Below are 24,915 nucleotides of genomic sequence, written 5' to 3'. Positions count from 1 at the left end.
GTATTCTTGACTATCGAGTAATTTACAAAACGGTACATTAGTTTAGTTTCATGGTACCCCATACATTCTGATAAAATAAAATGACTGGTTTTTATTTTTCTAAAAATTATTTTATTAAATGTCTTTGCCACACTGAAGAGCTCATGAAATATTGTTTACAAAAGAGAAGCACTTGTCGAAGAATACATTGAATAAAACATCGTAAAACGCAACAACAAAAATTTATAAATTACTTTGCTACGGAAAAAGACGGATTTGAACCTCTCGCGGAATTATTGACATGTTCTGATTTGATTTATATGTAAAACAATACATCTAGTAGTAACTGATTACAACTCAAAAGGGTTTGTCACAATACTTTTATATCGCTGTAAAATTGCTTTGTTTCATGGTGCCACATGTGACATGGTGCCCCATACTCCACTATGCTCTTTTTAGTTGGACATGAGTATAGTTTGCAACATGAACATATTATTCAAAATAAAATTAGTACTCGGTACAAGTATGATTTAAAAGGAAATTGGACTTAACATCCACTTGTAAAAGAAAAGTGTTAATAAAATATTTTGTACAATATTCCTTATTTAAAAAAACTTACAAGAACTAACTTGATTTTTAAATATACCAAATAACTTTGCTTTATTTTTAATTTGATAATTAATTAACTTTCTAACATTTAAATAATGTTTTTCTTGCTCTTCAAAGCAGCGCTTGTCCCAACTCCAATCATAGTATTCAAATGCATACAATGACTTGTGAAGAGAGCTATTTGAGAATTCAGCGCAATAAATGTTTGGACACCATTTAATACCGAACGCCCTGCACATACCTTCCTTTATTCTTTCATTAAACAATATAATAGAATCTTTTGCCATAGGATCAACTACTTTATACGGAATAATATGTCTGGAATGAATCGCAACTCTTGGAAAAGGAACTTTTTCAGATTCTGGAAAGTCATTTTTAATGCTATTATCAGGATGCATTTGAATTCGAAAAGAGTATTCATCTCGATGGAATCGATAGATATAGTTACACATAACGGCAAACTGACATAAACAACCATCAGTTCCGCCTCCAACTCTCAAAACAGCCTCACCAAACACTTCTGAAAAAATTTTTCCGTGTAATTTTTCGATATGCGCTCGCATTAAAACTAAATGAACCACCTTTATTGTCACTGGAAAATAAGACATACATATCATAAGCTGCTTTACTTTTAGCATAAACTCTGTGCATGAAGCATAATAAACGTTTCCGGCAATTCCTATAACAATTGGTTTATTCCCTTCAAACAAGCTCTGAGGAGTAACTGGTGTTATAAAAAGAGTATCAGTATCAACAAAACCTATAAAGTCGGCTTCTGTATATAAATCTGCAAAAAACGCATCATAGTACATTCTAAATCGGTCCGAATTCTTCTTATCACCGATTGCTACTGTTGTTGGTTTCTCGATATAAACAACTTTTGGAAAAGGCCACATAGATGCTATTTGATCTCCGAGTAGACGATCACCAGTTAATTCTGCATTTAAAACTATTGTTAAATTATAGAGCTCTTGAGGCCAAAACAGCTTCAAGCTTTTCAAAAACCATCTTTGATAAGTCCAAAACCATCTAGGTTCAATACTTGTAAGTCTGATATTTAGTTCAAAACTTGGCAAAGAGTCCCACAGCTTTTTTGTAGTTCGGAATTTCTGAAACTTACTTTGGTTATTGTTAAAGCTGATTGGAGAAGAATTTAACCGATTTTTATTAAAAAACATTGAAAGGTTGTTCCTAAAAACTGTATAGCTGTTATTACTCGAACTTTTTAAACCTTTAGTATTTTTAAAAATCTTTTCACTTTTGTAATACTCAAGTGCACATAATAGACTGAATAAAATTACCATGAAAAACAAAATATGACGCATGTTTTTCCATTTAGACCAATCAGCATGACTTATTGCAAGGTTTATTAATTTCTCATTCATGTTAGTCTAAACATAATATTTATAAAACTATATAGTTTAAAAATTAAATATGTAATAATTAAATAAGATTCACCAACGTTGTAACAAGTTTAGAACTGTTTTGTTTTATGTTTTGTTAAATTTATTACTATTTAAGTTAATTAATTTTTATGCATTTAGTGACAAGTAACTTGAAACAATAAATGGAAAGAACTTTTTTGACGAAAATTTAACTACTAAATACAACTCCCAAAGGGGTTTTAAATACATACTGAACGCACTTAATGCAAGTCATTATACTTTTTGTCTTGCGACAACAACTTGTATGTTTGTGACAACAAACATACAATTTTTACGGTCCGCAACAAATAATACATTATACCAGAACTTTATATGTATATATATATATATATATATATATATATATATATATATATATATATATATATATATACATATATATATATATATATATATATCTATATATATATATATATATATATATATATATATATATATATATATATATATATATATACATATATATATATATATATATATATATATATATATATATATATATATATATATATATATATATATATATATATATATATATATATATTATGCCGTTTTACATAAAATATAAACTATAACTATGGTTGAAAATTTCTGGAAAATTTTGTTTAATATTTCCGAAAACTTTAAAAAAAATTTTAATTTCAATAAACTTATAGTTATTATTTAGTTTTATAAAATTCATTTCTTTGTTTTAAAAATATGTGTTTTATAATCGTAGTGTTTGGGTATTCTTTATATATTTCAACAAAAAATATGAATTAAGACCTACCAAGGCCGAAGACAACTTTTTTTGATGTTTGTGCAAAGCATTTTTAAAACATGAAGAAAACTCAATATTTAAGTATGTTCATATATATAAAGAATGAGGATGCTATGCAAAAAATTGCGGTGATTGGAGACTGGGAACAACAAAAAACCCCTTAAATTTAACCCCCCCCCCCACCAACCCCAAAGAGGAGGGTAATGAGTCAAATTTGTTTTTTTATTTTCAATCGTAAACTTAATTTATATTTATCGATGAATTTCAAATTTATTTAATAATCTTTTGCTGATCGACTTTTATGACCTTATAAAGTTTACACCCCCTCAATAATTTAAGGGGGGTGTAAACTTTATAAGGTCATAAAAACCGAACAACAAGAGATAATTGAATCAAATTTGAAATTCGTCAATGAATAAAAATTAAGTTCAAGATCAAAAAAAAAACGAAGAATTTGACTCTTTGCCCTTCTATTTGGGGCTGAGGGGCTAACGTTTTGAGGTTTTTATTGTTCCCAAACAACGCAATTTTTTGCATAGCATCCACATTCCTCATAAATATGTAGTTTTCTTCATGTTTCAAAATTACTTAGCTCAAACATCAAAAAAGTTGTCTTCGGCCTTGGCCTCAAGCAAAAAATACACATTTTTTAGTTAAATTTTTATAGTCAATTTTAAGGGTCGCACATTTTTTTGAAAAAGCAATAAAACGCTTAAGTTGTTATATGTTACTTTTACTTACATTAATTTTGTGAAACAACAAAAAGTAGATGTTTTCAAGTTGGCTTGTCTTTTGAGCTTGTGTATAACATATTACTAGGTTTTTACTCTCAATTACGATGTAAAATATTAACAAAATACAAAGAATGAAGTATTTTTTAGATTAATAAGTTTTGTTGTGTATTATTTTTGTAGAGTATTTTAAAGAAAAAAAGATTTTTTATGTGTAAAGATTGCATACAAAGACAATTTTAGGGGGAGGGTGTGTGGGGTGGTGGGCGGTGTTCTACTATCACAAAGAAAGTGATTTTCAAGTATTCGTTTATTTTGTTATAGATTAAACAGTTTTAGAAAATTTTGAAAACTTATGATTGTAGTTGCTGTTATAATAAAAAGTTATAATAAAAAAAACTCAACAAAATACCAAAAAAGTTTTCAAAGGGGACTTTCTAAAATTTTTATAACCTACTTCACAATATATTACCATAAAATTGTCCATAACAACTGCCTAAATAAGGTATAAATATTTACCCATTAATTATAAATTAATTTTTTTTTTTAATTTCTAAACTTTCAGGAAATATCCTCAAGTTGAAAATTTCCGGGATACTTTCAACCCTAACAACAACAATAACAACAACAACAGCAACAACAACAACAACAACACAAAGCAATATATTTACCAGAAATATAGATGTTTTACATAAGAAGGTTATAAAGAAAGATATATATATATATATATATATAAATATGTTATATAAGCATAAAGCACGTTATAAAGAAAAAAAAAGTTAATACATATATGTGATATAGATGTGAAAATTTATAAAAAATATTCAATATTATTATAACAGATATAATAATATAATAATAATTGTATATAATATATTTATATTATATAATAATACTGCTATAACGATAAGCAAAAATAGCTTTATCCATATCCTCTTCTCTCCTTGATCCATCGGTTGGGTGATAAAAGAAAGCATTGCATTTACTCAGTAATTGGTCAATTTTACGTGAATAAAAACTAAAGTAGTTTTTGACAAACTTTTATTCACGTAAAGTTACGCATTTTACTCAGTAATTGCTCAGCTTTACGTGAATAAAAACTTAAGAAAAATATATAAAAGTTTTATTTACGTAAAGCTGACCAATTACTATGTAAAAGCATTTGCTTTTTTTATTTACCCGGCCTCATATCTCTGTTTTGACATTTCAAATTTTTTTTTATTAAGGGGTATTTGTTAAACTTTACACGCGTTTTTTAGCGGTCAAAATGATAGCATGGGTACAATTTAGGATCTGCCTTGAGGTACAATTTACGCAACTAATCTGACATTCGGTTAATTAAAAAATTTGACAACTAATAATAAGGTGTTTTAAATTCTTGGTAGTTATTTCGAATTATGATAAATTATGCTTTAACATAAATACACAGAACAAATTATATCTACTACTTTCTTTAGTGAAAAATGCTTAGCCATAAATCCCTAAAATAAGAAATCTTCAATAACAATCCAACAAGAGCTTAATCTAGCCTCAATGCAGTTGAATGACAAAACAAACAAACAGTTATTTGATTCAGCAAAGATAAAAAATAAATTAAAAAATTTCTTGTGGGTTGTAAAAAAAAAACGAGTTATGTTAAAAGTACAATATAGGCATCGGAACAATATTAGCAACCTTACCCTATATGTAATATAGATGTGAAAATTGATGAAAAATATATAATATTATTATAACAGATATAATAATATAATAATAACTGTTATATTTGAGTACTTTTTATTATATCATAACAATTTTTTTTTTTATATAGGCCAATGAATAATTATTCCCAATTTTCTGAAGTTTTTTGAACCTATTTATTATTCAGAATTTATACGTTTTTTTTTTGTTATATATTATCATATTATTTGTTAAATAATTATTATATATTTCAGAATATATATATATATATATATATATATATATATATATATATATATATATATATATATATATATATATATATATATATATATATATATATATATATATATATATATATATATATATATATAATATTAGAGTTGTGTATATGTAAATAATATATTATATTAGAGTTGTGTATATGTAAATAAAGAAAGTTTGTTTGTATAAAATACTTTATTTAAATTTATTTAATTTTGTGCTTTATTATTTATTATATTGCCATATGTATATATATTTATTATAATGCAGTTGAAATAGCTATGGCTTCAGTTACTTTTAAATTTGCTGTTGTAAACTTTATCAAAGAAAATTCCACTTATGTTGTTTGTTTAAAATGGCTGGAGCAGAGAGGAAATGTATTTTTTAAACTAATATTTCTGTTTTTTAAATAGACAGCTTTAAGTGATTATACTATGGTATAAGTCGCTATTTTGTATATTTACTTGTTGCTTTTTTAGCAACTTATGTGTTATTGTCCAAGAAACAATGAGAAAAAGCATGCTTTGGAGGGGAGCATCCTGACAAAGATAAATGGTATGGTCATGAGGTACAGCTATTTCAGTATGAAGGTATGCCAAATTTCTAACATTTTTTTATTATCATAAAGTTTCATTCATCATGTAATAACTTTTTTTATGTTCTTTTCTTAGATGGCTTTAAAAAGGCAAAGTTATATGCTAAAAAATATCTTCTAACATCTAATGCATCTGATATTGGTAATTAATAATTAACAGGAACTGAATGACAATAGTTTGATACTTGATTTTGTGTTTTTTTATATCTCGATTTATGATTAAAAAAATTTGTGGCATAATTCAATATAGCTTGGTTTTCCTAATAAAAACTGAGACGTCTGGAAAATATATATTACAAATTTTGTATAGGCAACGATGTTGTAAAAAATAACAATTGTTATGAATACGATCAGCAGACTGATACTGTTGGAGTTCAGGAGCATAGTATTTCTCAACAGGTTTTTTTAAAATGTAATATATAATTTTTTATTATACTCTCAAATAACAACTATATATTTGTTTTTGTGGTTTGATTTTAGTTCAATGACAAAAAACGCAAACTACTAAAACCTAATTAACTTAAGGTATTTTAAACCCTTTATATTAAAGTATCATCATAAATTTTTTTTTTTTAATGTTATGTTTAACATAATTTGTTTGACATTGATTGTTTAAAGCACATGACTAAATATATTTATAGACAGCTGATAACAAGTATGTTGATGAAGTAAGGTTGCCGGTACCACCACATTAGAAGGTAAATTGTTTAAACCAATACATTTTTAACATCTTTCGTAAAAAAGAATTAGTGTTTGTTTTTTTTGTTGTTTTTTTTTTATATCATTTTGGAGTATATTATAGTGATTGATAATGGTTTTTCTTTACTTACAAGGTTGGGACATCATCATCATATAAAGAGGTTAGTATTAAAAGTTTATTTATTTGTTACAGTAAATTAAAATCAATTTAGTTTTTATTCAATTTAATGTCATTGTGTGTATTTTTTAATTTATGATAGCAAAAATCATGTTCAATTCAGAAAAGAATTGTTGATGATGAATGTCTTGTCACTCAGGTGGCTGAGGTAAGTTATGTTATAAATGCCCAAAAGTGTTTTGAGTATTTGCATGTTTTTTTGTTTGAACCAATCTCATAAATTAAAAAAAGTTTACATGACTGTTTGATTTTAGAATATGAGTCAGAGTCAAGAGCCCTTATCACTTTGTAATGGTATCATTGGCCCAAGATAAATCATTAATAAGCATTCTGATACAAACAGCAAGTAGTTTATATAGTTTTGTAAATCATAAAATTTTTTCACCATTATTTCCAATTAAAACTCTATATCCAGCATTATCCAGACTTCACTGCATTGCCTCAAATCAATATATTAGTTGATTGTGTTCTACAGGGTATAATCAAAAATTGTTGACGAAAATGACGAAGTCATTATTGACAACCAAGAAGAAACGATACGTATAATGAGGAAAATAATTTCAACATCTTCTGCAGGCAATAATGTAGAAAAGGATTTTTAAGATGTGTTGCAAAAACAAATGGTTTCTCTAGATAAGTTTAATAATTTTTGTGACTGCTTCTAAGAAATTAAATTTGCCTAAAAAGTGGTGAGTTAAAAGTAATATATTTGTGACCATATATTTTTTTGGTGAAAGTTTACAGGGTTAATTGATTTGATTTTGTGTTTATTTTGCGGAGTTTACTGTGTATACATATATGTACTTTAATTTATTATTTATTTATTTTACAGAGTTTACAGTGTGTGTGTGTGTGGGTATTTGCATACACTTTTGTTCACAATTCCTGATACAAAAAGAACTGCGACCTCTACTTGCCATTAACTCGGGTGTAATGGCTTCCGTGTCAAACACTCACGAATGAGCAACGGCAGCATTAAATCATGGGAGTATATAACAGGTGGAAGTTCATCAAGCGGGAAACATTAAAGCAATTTCAATTCGTTTCGGGAGTATGTTTGTAACCGACAATAAAAAACAAAACAAGTTGCACAGGACAAAAAACAACTAAATTCACTGAAATGATTTTTATTAAAACAATTAAAAAAAAATTATTCTAGGATTATGGTAGATAGTTTTAACAATTAGTAATTGTAATTATTCAACAAAAAGTTTATTAAAACTTGGCGGTTAAATAAAACCACTTTATTTTAAAAGCATATATTAGTTAAAGCGTCTTTTCTTGCTTCAAATCGTAACACGACATTTGATCAAAAGACAACCAAAACAATTTTTAAAAAATCAAAAAAATGTTTTCTAAATTACTAAAGCTTAAAGTTTCATTAGCTGTATATCATAATTCCATTCATTCTTGCAATACTCCATTCATTTAGTATGAAGTTTTTTAAAGAAGTTGTTAATTGCCGTTTCGTTGCGCCATTTTTAATGTTTATGCTTGAACATTAATGGCGAACCGTCAAAATATTATATTTTTAAATTATTATGAACGTACCTATTTGCGTCAACATATAAAGATTAAGCGTTTAAGTACAGTCTTGATGTAATTTTCTTTTTGTTTACGAAACAAAAGGTTACAAACATGGTCCCGAAACATTTCAATGCGATTGAACTTACATCTGTTTTATACTTCCGTGATAAAATTCAGTATGAAAATATTATACGGTTTATTACATTCATTTAATGAATCCATCATTACTTATAATAGCCATTAGTTATAATAAGTATATAAAAACGTCATTAGCAATTTTGACTACGTTTATACTAATACATTAATTAGGTGACCTAATTAATAGTATGATTTGCACATTCTAACATCTAGTGCAATATCTGTCCGCTTTCTCTGTTTTCTTTCGAACTTAAATTTTTCTGACATTCACTCTATTCCTTTCGTTCTTGTCAAAATCACTTATTCTTGGTCTGCGAAGCGGGTTATGATGCTCTTTAGTGAGCTGAACTCGTCTTTGCGGGCCTTGGTAGTGTGTCTCTGTATTGCAACTAGGCGCAGGAGGATAAACCACAATACCAATATGAGTCCATCTGCAAAAAGTCAAAATAAATTGGTTTTAAGAAAACGGTTCTCTCAGAAAATCAGAAGTTCAGTTTTGAGAAAACCAAACTTCTCATTTTTTAATTATAGGACAAAAAATAATTTTTAATTGGTCGAATATTTAAATAGATTATTGATTTTAGTATATAGATTCTGAAAATAGAATTAACTCAAAAAATTGATTTTTTATCTTAGCTCGTTTCAGAGTCTCCTCATTAGAGGTGTTCAAAAAAATAAAGTTTCACAGATAGTCTCCTCATTAAGGGTGTTCAAAAAAATAAAAATTTCACAGATAGTCTCCTCATTAGGGGTGTTCAAAAAAACAAAAATTTCGAAAACGCGAATACACAACAAGTTTATTTTTGGGGCAAATATAAAAAAAATACGATTACAAAACTCTGAAATTTCTACTGATTTAGCAGCATTTTTTATAGATGTATTTTTTTTTTTTAAATGTGCCTAATAATAATCTATACTTTTTTTTTAAGTTGATGTGTATCTGAGATTTTTCTTAATAGTTCTTTAAATTGAAAACGAATTTATGCAAAAAAACGAAAATATGCGCATTTAACAAGAAAATGCGCAATAATTCGTAGTTATTTTATTTGTTTATATTCACATTGTTTGGTTTTCATTTTATTTTATACTGAGGTGGCAAGGTCAGCCTATCATCAGTTCGTTGATCTTTTATTCCACTCATATCAAACATTAACCAGGAGAAGTCATCAACCAAAGAAGCTAAGCTAGGAATTTGCTGATGAATGTTAAATTCAATTTTCAACAATTTTTCTACATCTTTTTTTTGCTTATTTTCAGTTTTAAAGTAACATGACTTAGGTTTTGGAAATGATAGTATTGCAGCAGCAATTTTTTTCTTTTCTTCGAGTGCAAGACCATCATCCAGCAAGGCTGAAGGAATCAGAGTTGAGTCAAGATACCATGTATGTTTAAATAAAGAATTCAAGACAGCATCAACAGCAAATGGTTCTGCGCATACTGCTTTATACTGATGCATTTGATGAATAGCAGTTACATCCATAAAAGGAACTTTGATTGTATCATTTGATTGCAGGTACCCCTTTGCATAAAAACAAGCTTTAAATTCAGTTATTACCTTAATTGTTTTATACTTTTTTGAATAAAATCAATTTGAGTTGAAATAATTTGCATTTTTAAATAATATATAGATTTCCCAAGAAATTTTGCATGATGAACCGCTCCAGTTTTTCGAATTTTAATGATAGAAGGAGAAAGATAGCTGACCATTAGCTCTGCAAGTTCTTTTTTATCTTCCCTAACAATATTATTTCTCAATAAGTAAGATCTAAAATACTCATTGAATCTGTAGCAGCTTTTTTAACAACAGTTCCTTTAATTTCTTCCCAACCAAATTTTACTAACATAGATGGGTTGTACTCAAAATTAGGCTGCTCAAACAAGTTTTTGAAACGTTTAAACAAAGGGTTATCGGGGGCAGTAGTTTTTTCATTTGTTATAACCTCACAAAAGTGTGTGATTCTCAACTCAAAAACATAAGATATTTAACTCAGTCGATATTCTTATTAAAGATCCTTTATGTATTTCTGTGTTGCTTGATGTGGTATCAAAACAAAGTAATCCAATCTTTGATTCGAGATTGTACTTCTTTAGGACTTTCATCACACCATTTTACTGATCTTCTCCAGATGAAGAGGGCAATGGTGTAACTCCGAGAAGATGAGACTCATTATCAATAGTTGCCAGAACAGCAAGTCTATCATGCTTTAATTTTTTTACATTATTAATTTCAAATAGTGTCTTTCCGTCAAAATGTATAATGCATGGGTAGGGAGAACTTGGACGCTAAGTTAGATATCTTCTTTAGCAATAACTGCCATTTCATGAGCTGTTTGTTTCATCTTTCTAGATGGTGTTGACCTACTGCAATTTACATTTGTAAGATCAAACCCAGAACTATCAAGGATTGCAGCAGTAACTTTTGTCAAAACGCTTGGAGAAATATCAGTAATTGTGACAATTTGAGCAACATTACCAGAAATAATATCTTTTGGGATCTCAGCTTTTATAAGACTACTTGACTCTATAGAACGCCAATATCCTGGTTCAAAATCGGAATCAAAGGATGAATCTTTGCTGGTGTCCGTACCGAATTCTAACTCTGAACTTATTTCTACTGATTTAGCAGCATTTTTTATAGATGGATTTCTCTTTCTTGTATTCTCCAAAATCTAAACAGCATACATTATAAAATAAAAATTAATGTACCCAAAATAAAAACCAATGAAAAATCGGAGAAGAGTGAGCAATGAGAGGAGAGTTGCTTATGCTATGCTGTTCGGCAATGTCATTCGAAAGCCAATCATCTGCGGGCCTTTCAATGTTCTGATTTTGGAAATCATCCCACCGATGGAATTGAATCTCCTCTAAGGAGTTGTCAACCATCTTTTCAAGATCCTTAAAACTGCTTTGATAGGAGCTGTTAAGTAGCCAGCCGCCCTCCACATTTAACTGAGCCCATATCATGGGAGTCAGTTTGAGGGAAATGAATGCAGGAAACTTTTTAAAAATATGGAGGTGCTGCAGCAACTTGCTGGTACAAACATGGTTCCAACATTTTGTGCATAATTGAAGCATTCAAAAGCTTCAATTTAGTTGTGAAGGCTTGCTTTGCTTTGCTTGCTTTGGATACATCTTTCAGCCGGATTTCGCTGAAAAAAGTAAAAATTTTAAAAGGTGTTACTTAATGATAACTGGTGCAAGCGTAACACCTAAAATTCACGCTGTCTTCTACCACATCAAGGATTTCATCAGTCACAAAGGATCCGCCTTGGGGCCCTATAGAGAACAAACTGTCGAAACTTCTCATCAATATTTTTATCAACATCGGTCGAGGTATAAACGAAACAATAATCATCCAGAGTACAAAGAAAGATTGTTGCGCTGCATAATTGATCTAAACAGTAAGCATCTTTAAAGAACTGCTAAAATAATTTGAGTTATTAGTGATTGTTTAGCTGAAATTCATAGCATATGGCTTATAATGAACATTTTCACCATCTTTAAAAACAGTATTATAGAGTACTTGTATAAAAAGAGTACATTGAGCTATTTATTATTAAATATTTTGTGGAGAAAATCAAAAAACAAGTCTTAAAATGTAATCAGATACTATTTTATTGTAATTCAAAATAAAAAATAGGGTTTAAATAGTTATTTGTTCACTAAATTTTGAAAGTAAATGTATTTAAGATGGTTTCAAGAGTCAATACATAAAAATTTAAGAGATCTGCTTTTTTGTTTGTTTTACCAACTGGTAGTCATTTAACCAGGTTTTGCACTTTTTTAGCATTTTGAATGTAGTTTATACCTTAGGATATGTTGGTATGTTCATGCTATGCATTCATGGCCAGGGGGCCATGGCCTACCCTTTTTTTTTTATGAGGACCTTTTGTTTGAGAAATGGAGGCACTTTTTTTAGAAACGTTGTTTTTAATTTAGAAATAGAGGAGTTGACACCACACACACACACACACACACACACACACACACACACACACACACACACACACACACACACACACACACACACACACTTTGAAAGCCGGGTCGACGGATTCAAACCACGCTTTAAGTTGCAAATCAACATTTTGGTCTATAAAATGAAAATGGTACATGTACCAATATAATATTTATAATAAAAATTGTTGGTATTACATAGTTGAACACTATTCTAACCATTATTTTAATAATAGTGACCAAATATCAAAGTAATCGGTAACGCTTTGAGGTATAAGTAGCAAAAAACTGACAAAATTTAAACTAAAACTGCCATAAATCCTAAACCAGATAACCAATTAAACTGAGGTTTTGTCAAGACTTTGGTGTGGCTATAGGCTACATTTGCACCAACTTTTATTAAACTATAGAGTAGTTCATATTCTACAAGTGTTTTTATTGGCGCACTATGAAGTCAAAATTTTACTCAATTTGAACATTCAAATTAAATTTTTTTCCGCGGACAAAATTAAAAGATTTCAAAATTTGCATCACAGGGTACTTTGATGTATACGCTATCTTTCCGTGTGGCGTTTTTGGGTCAGCTATAAGTGGCGTTTTTGGGTCAGCTAGGTAGGCATTATCAGGATCCGTGCTAACCGTGATAATAAACTACCGCAAAAAACTTACGTGAAATATCGTGAAAAAAAATTGGAATTGGTGCTACCAATCTGTTGAGTAACTTAACTTATATAGAAATAGTGAATTGTATAAAAAGCATTTATAATATTTAAGCAATGTGCATCTCATGTACAACATACACATGCATGGGGCCGTAGATAAACAGATCTCTCATAAACGTTTGAATCTGTATATTTTTAAGATTTAAAATCTTAAACGTTGTATGTTTAAAGCCTTTTATCTTTTTCATTTGAAAAGAGTTAAAATATAAACAATTCACCCAGCTAAATTTTAGTTTTAAAAAAACGTCTTTTGAACGTTCATAAGACGTCTTTTTAGGACCAAATGCCGGCTGGGCAGATACAAACACAGGATATTTGACACCTAAAGGTCTATTTATGGAACCCCTAAAAAGATTGCTTGCGGCCCTCCTCTTCATAGCCCCCCCCCCCCAACCTTCTTGTTTAAACAAGTTGAATACGGCAACTGCAGAAAATTTGCCTGGTGATGATTGGGTAAAATCATTTTTAGAGCGCCATAAAAGTCTTTCGTCTTATCGAGCATGTCAAAATATTTGTAGAAAGCGAGCTGCAATTTCATGTGACTCAGTAAATAGATATTTTAACAACTTGAAGATACTATAAAAGATTTTCAACCACAAAACATAATGAACTATGATGAAACTAATCTTTCTGATGACCCAAAATCAAAACAAATGATATTTCGGAAAGGTACTAAACATGCTGAAAGAGTTATAAATACATCAAAGTCATCAGTGTCTATAATGTTTGCATGTTTTTTTTCCTCCATATACAGTGTATAAAGCTGAGTATCTAATGGACACTTGGATAATTGGAGGTCTAATGTCGGTGCACGCTGTAACCGTACAAAATCTGGTTGGTTTGATGGCCTAACGTTTTTTTTGTCAACATGTCTGAAGTAATACCTTACTTCAGACATGTTGACAACAAAACACCAAAAGCTTTTGAAGGTGATAATTTAGCATGCCATTTATCTATTGATGATATTGAAGTTTGTGAAGCTAACAACATTAAGATGGTCTTATTACCTCATAATAGTACGCAGATTTGCTACAGCCTATTAACCTTGCAGTTTATGGACCATGAAATCAGCATGGAGAAAAGTAATTACTGAATAGAAAATTGGAGAAGGAAGATTTCATACATCCCTACCAAAAAATGTTTTTCCAAGATTATTCATTAATCTCTTAACTAAAATGTATCACATAGAAAAGTTTGCTTTAAATGGGTTCAAAACATCTGGTATCTACCCACTAAACAGAAAAAAAGTTGTTGTCAAGATTTTAAGGACATACATATATAAATTTTCTCAGAACATAGTATCCCTTTCTTTCAAATTCTTGAACGTCTTGCAGAACTTCGATATGCTACTGCCAAAAAGTTAAGGTTTCACCAGGAAAAAATGTTTCACTAGAAAATGTTGCAACAGATTCTTCTGCTTCTAAATTCCAATCAAAACACAAACTAATCAAAATAAAAAATACCCAACTTAATGAATCCTTAAATATTGAAAGATAAGAAAGAAATTCTAAATTCAATTTGAATACTTTTAAAGAAATGATTGATTATAATATGCCTTCAAGCTCCAAGATGTATATTTAGCTACAAGAAGCTTCTGATAAAAAATCTGATGGTACACAGAAAGGAAAAAGTTAACCATGACCATGAAGATTCGCCTTTCCTTAAAAAACTAGCATACATACAAAAAAGTTTGACGACTACTCAAACGGAAGCACTTACGAATTAGATTATCTTTGCTCTATGTGATCCTGGACTGGTTTCAACCTTTGATCATTTATTAGCAGCGGGTTCTTATGTTGTTGAAAGGGTTGAAGGAAAAAGACACCATATAATTTTTTAGGCCAAGTTGTAAATAAAGAAAAAGATAACAGTTGGAATATTAAATACTTAAGACGAGATTTTGATGCTTCAAACCCAAGAGTCATCTCCTTCAAAGAACCACAAGTTCCTGATTACTTTGTTACAGAAAGAAAATCAATCATAATAAAACAGCTTCCATGTTCCCTATATGAAAAAAACAGCATATCTTTTTTAAAAGAAACTATTGGTGACTTATATATGCGTTATTAGTGTGTTTCATATATTTATAAATTGTTTATATATACTGTTATCTTAGTTCAAATGAATTATATATTTTGCATGGATTTTTCAATTACTTTTATATATATATGTATATATATATATATATATATATATATATATATATATATATATATATATATATATATACATATATATATATATATATATAATATATATATATATATATATATATATATATATATATATATATATATATATGTATACATACATATATATATATATGTATACATATATATACATATATATATATATATATATATGTATATATATATATATATAATATATATATATATATATATATATATATATACATATATATATATATATATATATATATATATATATATATATATATATATATATATATATATATATATATATATATACATATATAAATTCGATAATTTTATCAAAAAAATAATTAGGTGCTCGTTTACCCCCAAATCGTGGGGTAAATGCGCACCCGTGTGTTTTTTAACACAAATTCTTTGCTTTATACTATTTTTTAAATCCGACATTCCTATATGAAAAATTTAATGTTATATTAAAAAAATATATCTCACTTTTTAAAATTATATACATTTATTAAAATATTTAGCTAGTATACACTTTTTAAAAGCAGTTTATAATTTATGAATCTTTTAGTTTTTAATTACCCAATGCTGCGTGCTAGAAGGTTAATAGCACAACTGTATCGTAAGCAGCAACGTTGTCTACCTATAACCTTTAACGAATTTTACAATCATAAGTTTTGTAGGTAGTAACAATATTGTACAAACGCTGTATGAATTATTAGCTGAAGACTGTGAGTACAGACAACTCAGTGGTTCCTTCTTGGATTATAAAAGTCATTTTATTATTTAATACATTAACTTTCCAGACTCATTAATTAGTGAAAATATAAAGCAATAGTTATATTCGAAAGTAAAAAATAAAAAAGTAAAAAATAATTTCTCAATGATTTAGATTCAAAATCATTGTCAAACTCAACTGTGAATAATTATTCCTCAAAGTTTGAAGGTTAATCATTGACAGTTTAACACATATTATGTAAAGATAAAACATATGTAAGATATAAACATACTATGTAAAAGCATATACATACTATGTAAATGTATATTTTTAAATAATGTATTTTTTATTAGATTTAGTTAATATTACAATAAAAAATAACTTAAACACAGTTATATTACAAATACTGATCTCAAAATAATAACATTTTGAGATCGGTGTGTATAACAGCACTATTAAATATTCAGGTGTTTATTTTATATAATCACTATGCAGCATCTTTGTATGCAAAAATAGTACAAGATCAAAAACAGTAATCTCAATTCAAAAGAAAAGTTTTCATTTCACAGGTGGGTGAAATTTATTACATTTTATTAAAAATTAAATCTATAGAAGAGGTTTGGAATATATAAGCTTCTTTGAAACATAAAGAAAACTCCATATTTAAGTATGTTCATATATATGAGGAATGAGGATGCTATGCAAAAAATTACGGTAATTTGAGACTGGGAACAACAAAAGCCCTAAACGTTAGCCTTCCCCCACCCACCTACGCAGCCCCAAATAGGAGGGCAATGAGTCAAATTCGTTTTTTTTTTCAATCTTAAACTTAATTTTTATTTATCGACTAATTTCGACGAATGTAAACTTTATAAGGTCATATATATATATATATATATATATATATATATATATATATATATATATATATATATATATATATATATATATATATATATATATATATATATATATATATATATATATATATATATATATATATATATATATATATTTATATATTTATATATATATATGTATATATATGTATATATATATATATATATATATATATATATATATATATATATATATATATTTATATTTATATATATATATATTTATAAATATATATATATATACATATATGTGGCGCTACTCGACTTTCTTCATCCCCCCGCCCCCCCCCCCTAACCTTCCTCCTGTTTATATGATTGATTATGATAGAATACATTATACTAATTCAGAATCATAGAATCATACAAAAACATTGGTCTGAAAACTTGAGGAAAGTACTCTAATTTTATGTTAAAGTATAAAAATCCACATTAAAACGCTAATACTCTACCATCTTTTTTAAAAACATTTTAACACTGATTTTAAAAATTAAAAGTTTTTTTTTTTTCAGTACGCGGCCCGGTTTTTATGTTGACAATATTTCAATTTATTTGAATTTAATTCACATTTTAAGATGTTGTTTGTTTGTTTATTTCGCCGTGTAATAACTTTTACAACTTAAAAGTTAATAAATAAAAAAAACTGGCGGGGCAAGTAGTAGACATTATTTTGTCTTATCACCGAGCCCCAATCGTACGTATTTACAATAACCGTGTAATTTATTTATACTTTACAAATTACTTATTGAAAATTATAAATGTAAGAATAAATAACAATTAGGTTAAGAAATACTTTAAGAACAATATTCATGTGAAAATATTCACTGAAAGAAAAGTAAAGAAGAAAAACAAAAAATAAATTAATTAATTAAAGAGCCCGTATTTACGAGAGCCACACTATCTACGTATATTATACAAAGTATGTATTGAAAAATATGAAAATAAAATATATAAAAATTTGTAATAAAGTAATATTTAAATAAAGAACAAAAAAAAAAAAAAAAAAAGAGTACTTAATTTACAGAAACCGTAATATTTATGTATATTTTAAAACCAATTTGAATAAAAGTAATCACAGTTAAAAAAAAAAAATTAGATTTCAACAAAAAAATTTTAAGATTAGAGGAAATACCATAACTGAATTAATGAAAAAAAAAAGTTGATAAATTCTGAGACTTTTTTTATATAATGGAATTTTAGTTGTATGAATTTTAGTTCTATGTCTTTCTTGTACTCAGCGAACATTTCTCTAAACATATTTCTTATTTCGCTAATGTTAACTGCCATATTTAACAATTGAATTGATAACAATGTTAACTTATAAAATTTGCTTTAAAATTTGTAAAAAAAAGAAAAAGAAAAGAAGTGAAAGCATCGACTGACAATTTTGATTGGCGCAAATCTGCAAACATCAACTTTTTTAAAAAAAAATACTCGATAAGGGGTCGTTTTACGTCACGCAATTTTAGACTGTTTTTGATCTCCCCCCGCCCCAATCCCTTGTCACAAAATTGTAACACTTTAGTAGCTTTTTTGAATGAGTCGTCACAAAACTACTACCCCCTCCCCCCTCAGAGCGTGACGTATTTTATAGACGACCTATAAGAGCTGGATACAGTGCCATTAAGTTAAGAGTTTTATTAACAATAGTTTAAATAATCTATCCTTTTTCCGCTCCTCGAGTTGTTGTCGTTGTATTTTTTTATTTTTTTTTATTTTTGTTCTTTTGTATTTCTCTCTCAGTTTGCTCAACTATTGTTTAGTATCTGATGGCCAGTTAAAACAAATTGTCACTGACCGATTTTTATACGAGAGATGAGCTTTCCCCTCGGTACAATCTCCAATTAGGTCGTAAAAGGCTGGAGAACAATCTCTAGTTATAGTAGAACAAACAAGTTCAGCTACATGCTTTTCTCTTCTATCTTTTAGTGAGTCCAGTTTTAGTTTAATAAAAAGTGGGGCTGAATGAGCAGGTCGATTTGCTCCGCAAATAACTCGTGAAGCAATTTTTTGAACTATGTATAGTTTTTTTAACTGTGATGGTGATGCAGATACAAGAATTGCACTAGAATACTCAAGATGAGATCCTACTAAATAAATGCAAGTTGATCTTAGAAGATCCCGAGTTAGGTACCGACAAGCTCTTGAAAGAACTCCCAAAATGTAGAAGACCATGACATTTTTAATATTATCTATATGAGGACCAGAGGTTAGATGCCAGTCAAGGGTTACTCCTAACATTTTAACTGTTTTTACTGGATTGATTATACAACCGTCTACTACCATCAGTAAAGTATCCGGCTGTTTCTTTTTATGCTTCTTAAATATTATAAACTGTGTCTTTGACGAATTTATCGTGAGGTCATAAGACGTACAGTCTTTGGTTTTATAGAATATATGTAACAACTTTGTTGTTAGTGCATACAAGTCCACATCTTCCTCAGAGTGGGTAATATCATCAGCGAACTGAGTTGTATGAGAGTTTGAAGATCTCTAATTAAAAAGTTTAGGCTTAAATCCACTTCCCTGAGGAAGTCCACATGATACTGGCTTCCACTGGGTTACTTGGTTGGCCTGAATGACTCTCTGCTCCCCATCGGATAAATATCTGTGAAACCAGGATATTGTGCTCAAGCTACATCCTATTTTGAATAGTTCGTTAATAAGATATTGGTGTGGAACGGAGTCAAATGCCATTGGCTGGTCAATCATAGTAGCACCTGCAATTAATCGATTTCTCTCTAAATTCATATTGTTCTGGAGGATTTGTTATATTCACATCACAAAAAGTAGACAGTTGTCTAGCTATTATCTGTATGTACAGACTTTGCATCACAAAAACTTCCTTAAACGGTTTTTAAAAGTGCGAAAACCTTGATATTAGTGGAACTATGCTCAAAAACATGCTCTATTTTAAAGTTAGTTTAGGCTCATATAAAATGCTTGCTTATCTTTTTTTTGAGCCTCTATATGCTTATATGTGTTAACACATAACAAAAGCATAACATGTTTTGCTTATAAAAAAACAAACATGTAATTAAATCAAAAAGGTTGTTGTTCAGCTATATGTTTATGTTGTTCATTAGTTATATGTTTGTTATTAGTTATAATTTATTATTGTTGCATTAAAGTAAAAAAAAAGTATATATTAGGGTTATAACATTTTTTCAACCCCATGCTCCTGTACTGTAGTTTGATGAACTTTTACCTAAAAAGTACGAAATGAACTATTATTAGCATATCTTTTAAAAAAAGTTCACCCCGCCATTGAAAAATCGATTTTGACATTAAATTGATTTTTTGCAAATAATAGTTCATTTCGTGCTTTTTACGCAAAAGTTCACCAAACTACAGTACAGGAGGATGAGGTTAAAAAAAGTCATAACCCTAGTATATATATTAATTTAATTCAATTAATTATTTTTTACATATATTATCAGGTAGTAATATTATGTTTATTAAAAGAAGTTAACTTGTTGCAATCATGAGAAAATCTGAATGTAATGAAATAAACAATTTCAATTTTTGAATGTACATATTAGGAAGATAACAAAATGTGAAGAAGAGCATTTAAATGCATTAAATCAAACAATGGCTTTATTTTTGCATCAGTATAAATTTCGTTGGAAGAAGTCATGTAGGATCGAAAGATTTGAAAAATGAAATAAGTATTAGTTTAATATTTTTTTTAAAATACGGAGTTTCTGTCACAGAAAATACGGAGTTTTTGTCACAGAAAATACGGAGTTTCTGTCACAGAAAATACGGAGTTTCTGTCACAGAAAATACGGAGTTTCTGTCACAGAAAATACGGAGTTTCTGTCACAGAAAATACGGAGTTTTTGTCACAGAAAATACGGAGTTTCTGTCACAGAAAGTACGGAGTTTCTGTCACAGAAAGTACGGAGTTTCTGTCACAGAAAATACGGAGTTTCTGTCACAGAAAATACGGAGTTTCTGTCACAGAAAATACGGAGTTTCTGTCACAGAAAATACGGAGTTTCTGTCACAGAAAATACGGAGTTTCTGTCACAGAAAATACGGAGTTTCTGTCACAGAAAAGAAGTTGCAGTTATAAAAATAAGTTTTTCTGACCAAACAATCTAAAGAAAGTCTAAAATTGAATAAATTACTTCAATTTGAAGTTAATGAATACAAAATTATTTTTATTAAATTTTTTTAATCAAAAAAAACTTTTTTCAACTTAAAATACTTTTCATTTTTATTTATTTATTTAAGTCTTTGATTAATTTATTTTATTTTTTTATCTGTTTTACCCTATGCTACCGAAAAAAGTTTGAGAACTGAAGGACTCTCACAGACATAAAAACTCTTGAAAGAAACTATTTAAAGCGTGTATTTAGTTTTTATTTAAAAATTTAAATAAAAACTAAATACACGTCCTTCATCAACAAGATATTGCAGACCGCTAAAAATTGCGTTTATAAAAGAGTCTAAGATAGAAAAAATTGCAGAAAAAAATAGGGTAGATAAGCAAATAAAAATTATTGTAAGTACAATGTGTCTATTTGAAGAAAGGCCAGCTGCTATAACTAAAAAAGATATAGTTTTGATTAACAAAATGCATACGACTATGATAGCAGTGGCGTGCGTATATGATATTGATGTAAATTAATTCAGATTATTCGCTCTTGGCACAGCAAGATACTTTGTTAAAAAATATCCCTGGTACAATATGCCTCCTACATTGCATAAATACTTTATTCATGGTCCTGAAATTATAACCTCTGCATTATTGCCAATAGGCCAACTGACTGAGGAAGCACAGGAAGCTTGCAATGAAGGCTTTAAAAAGTATAAGGATAATTACTCTAGAAAATGTAGTCGAGATGACACAAATTCAGATATTGTTAACTTATTTTTATTGAATTCTGATCCTGTTAGCTCCAGTAAGCGTATATTATATTAAAAAAATGACACCAACTTCCAAATGTTAATCTTTAGGATAATGATGTTAATTATAATGATGATGATGATGATGATGATGATGATGATGATGATGATGATGATGATGATGATGATGATGATGATGATGATGATGATGATGATGATGATGATGATGATGATGATGATGATGATGATGATGATGATGTGGGTGATGATGATGGTTTTTTTTTTTTTATCTAGATCATAAACCAAGATTTTTTATTTTTTAGAAAAATTACTTTTTTAATTCTTAAAATACTTTTTAATTCAAGAATTTTTTTTTCAAGAAAGTTTTTTTCGAGTTTTCAAGTTTTTCTTGGAGTTGTTTTTTCAAGTTTTTTTTTTCATTAAATTCATATTGCTGTAATTTTTTTATCAAATCGTTAAAAACACTTTTTATTGTTATTTATTTATTCAAGTCTTTGATTTGTTTATTTAATTTTTTTCTGCTAACTGGTTTTTTGAAAATCCGTTTTTCTATCTCTAATATTAATAAATAAATTTAAAAAAATTAAAAAATTTATTTTCTTAGATCTGACAAAAGCTCTTAAAATAATTACTTAATTTAAAAATTCAAAACTAAGAAAAAAATACTTTTGGCAAGTTTTAAAGCTATTTTGCCTCACTGTGCATCAGTCGGTACTTTTTAAGGATTCACTCCCCCTCTCTCATTTTATTCGTAGAGTCGCCTTTGTATATATATATATATATATATATATAGATATATATATATATATACATATATATATATATATATATATATATATATATATATATATATATGTATATATATATATATATACATATATATATATATAGATATATATACATATATATATATATATATATATATATATATATATATATATATATATGTATATATATATATATATATATATATATATATATATATATATATATGTATATATATATATAACGTTTCATGTATATATATATATATATATATATATATATATATATATATATATATATATATACATATATATATATACATATATATATATACATATATATATATATATATATATATATATATATATATATATACATATATATATATATACATATATATATGTATACATATATATATATATATATATATATATATATACATATATATATATATATACATATATATATATATATATATATATATATATATATATATATATATATATATATATATATATATATATATATATATATATATATATATATATATGTATATATATATATATATATATGTATATATATATAACGTTTCATGTTTATACTTATATATTATACGTATTAGAGATTACTATTTAAAAACTTAGTAATAGTATAAATATATTGTAGTTTAATCAATGAATAATGCAATTTTCTATTGCTGTCAATAAAGGGACATATTGGAACTTCAAGTATTACTGTTTCTTGCTTTGGTTCATAGCAGAAACCCTGCATCAAAACGGTTCGTATTTTTACGTAAACAAAGATATTGTTTATTGAAAAAAAAAGTACTTTTTGTTTATAATTATATGTACTTTATAAATATTCTACATATATTTTAGAAAAAAACACTTTGAACAAGAAACAGTTCTTTCACGTAATATGTTTACTGAACAAATTCTGTTCGCGGGACTTCTCAAAATGTCGCTTATTAATATTTTTTAGTTTGAAAAAATATGCTTTTTTCTTTTGAGAGGCGTTATCCGTTATTTTAAAGATCAAAAATCAGTAATCAAATAAAACCAGCTGTCCATTATAACTCAAAAAAAATAAAACCAGCTGTCCATTATAACTCAAAAAAAAATACAACCAGCTGTCCAACTCAAAAAAAATATGAGTAAAAATAATAATTTTTATTCATAAAATAACGACGATAAAAATTGCAAGTAACAACAACAATAAAAATAATTTATTTTTAACTATATCAAGGTATAAAACAACATAATCGTTATTTGAACAACTTTTTTTTATTTAATAATTAAAATGGTTTAACTTTTGTATTTTTAAAATTTTTATTACAAAATTTTGTAATCGTAAAAACACAAATCAAAAATCAAGTATTTTAACTTACGTATCCAAGAATATCTTCACAGAAGATTGTAAAGTAATTCAGTAAAATAAGTCGCAAAAAGTAGAACAATTAAACAGTAAATATTTGTTGTTCGTAATCTAAAGAACAATAAAAAGTGTTTTAAAGCAACTTTATACTTAATCGTATTTTACGTCCACATATTTTATTTTTACGCATGCTTATCGTATTTCACATCAAACTCTCGTCTAAATAAAAACAAGTTTATGGGTGATTAAAAAATTTGCCTCAAACATAACTCTGCCATATATAATACATAAATCACATATTGTTAGGAATAGTGCAAATCCGCGAATCTACTACAGGTATGGAGCGCGTATCAGTATTACAAATAGTCTTACAGGAGTTTAAGTTTTACATTTTTTTTTATTTTAACAGATTTTGGGCTCATTTTGGCATAAAGAGTTTCATTCGTGTTCTGTGTAATAAATATTATCAACAATAGACATTATGTGTTAAAGTTGTTAATTTAGTCGCAATACAACACATAAATTTAAGTTGCTACATTTGTCAGATACGCGGTATTATCCAATGCTTGTTACGCGGATCTGCACAATCCCCGACGATATATGGATTTTAAGGCGCCAAACCAGCCTACAGCCTACAAATACAACAAAATTGAAAAAAAATGAGTTTATACTAAAAATTATTTATGTAGTGTTTCTTTGCAAATAACAATATACTATTCTTGAAAAATATTAAAGTGCATCGGACAGCAAATTATATTTAGGTTGTTTAGTTTAGTGGTTTTTGTTGAAAACCTTTAAACTTTGCGTCCAATTATCTTATCTCAAC

General features: G+C 27.6%; 1 protein-coding gene across 1 annotated transcript; it reads right to left on the bottom strand.

The window, feature by feature from the left end:
- Window positions 1-542: 542 nt before the first annotated feature.
- On the bottom strand, window positions 543-24,224 carry LOC136084793 (uncharacterized). The gene is made up of 2 exons (XM_065805743.1): window positions 24,103-24,224; window positions 543-1,979 (listed from the first exon to the last, which is right to left on the bottom strand). The coding sequence occupies exon 2, from the start codon at window positions 1,971-1,973 to the stop codon at window positions 585-587; it is 1,389 nt and encodes a 462-aa protein (XP_065661815.1). The 5' UTR covers window positions 1,974-1,979; window positions 24,103-24,224; the 3' UTR covers window positions 543-584.
- Window positions 24,225-24,915: the final 691 nt, after the last annotated feature.

Source organism: Hydra vulgaris, chromosome 09, assembly GCF_038396675.1.
Source record: "Hydra vulgaris chromosome 09, alternate assembly HydraT2T_AEP".
NCBI classification, from domain to species: domain Eukaryota; kingdom Metazoa; phylum Cnidaria; class Hydrozoa; order Anthoathecata; family Hydridae; genus Hydra; species Hydra vulgaris.
This window is presented reverse-complemented; position numbering and strand designations above follow the sequence as displayed.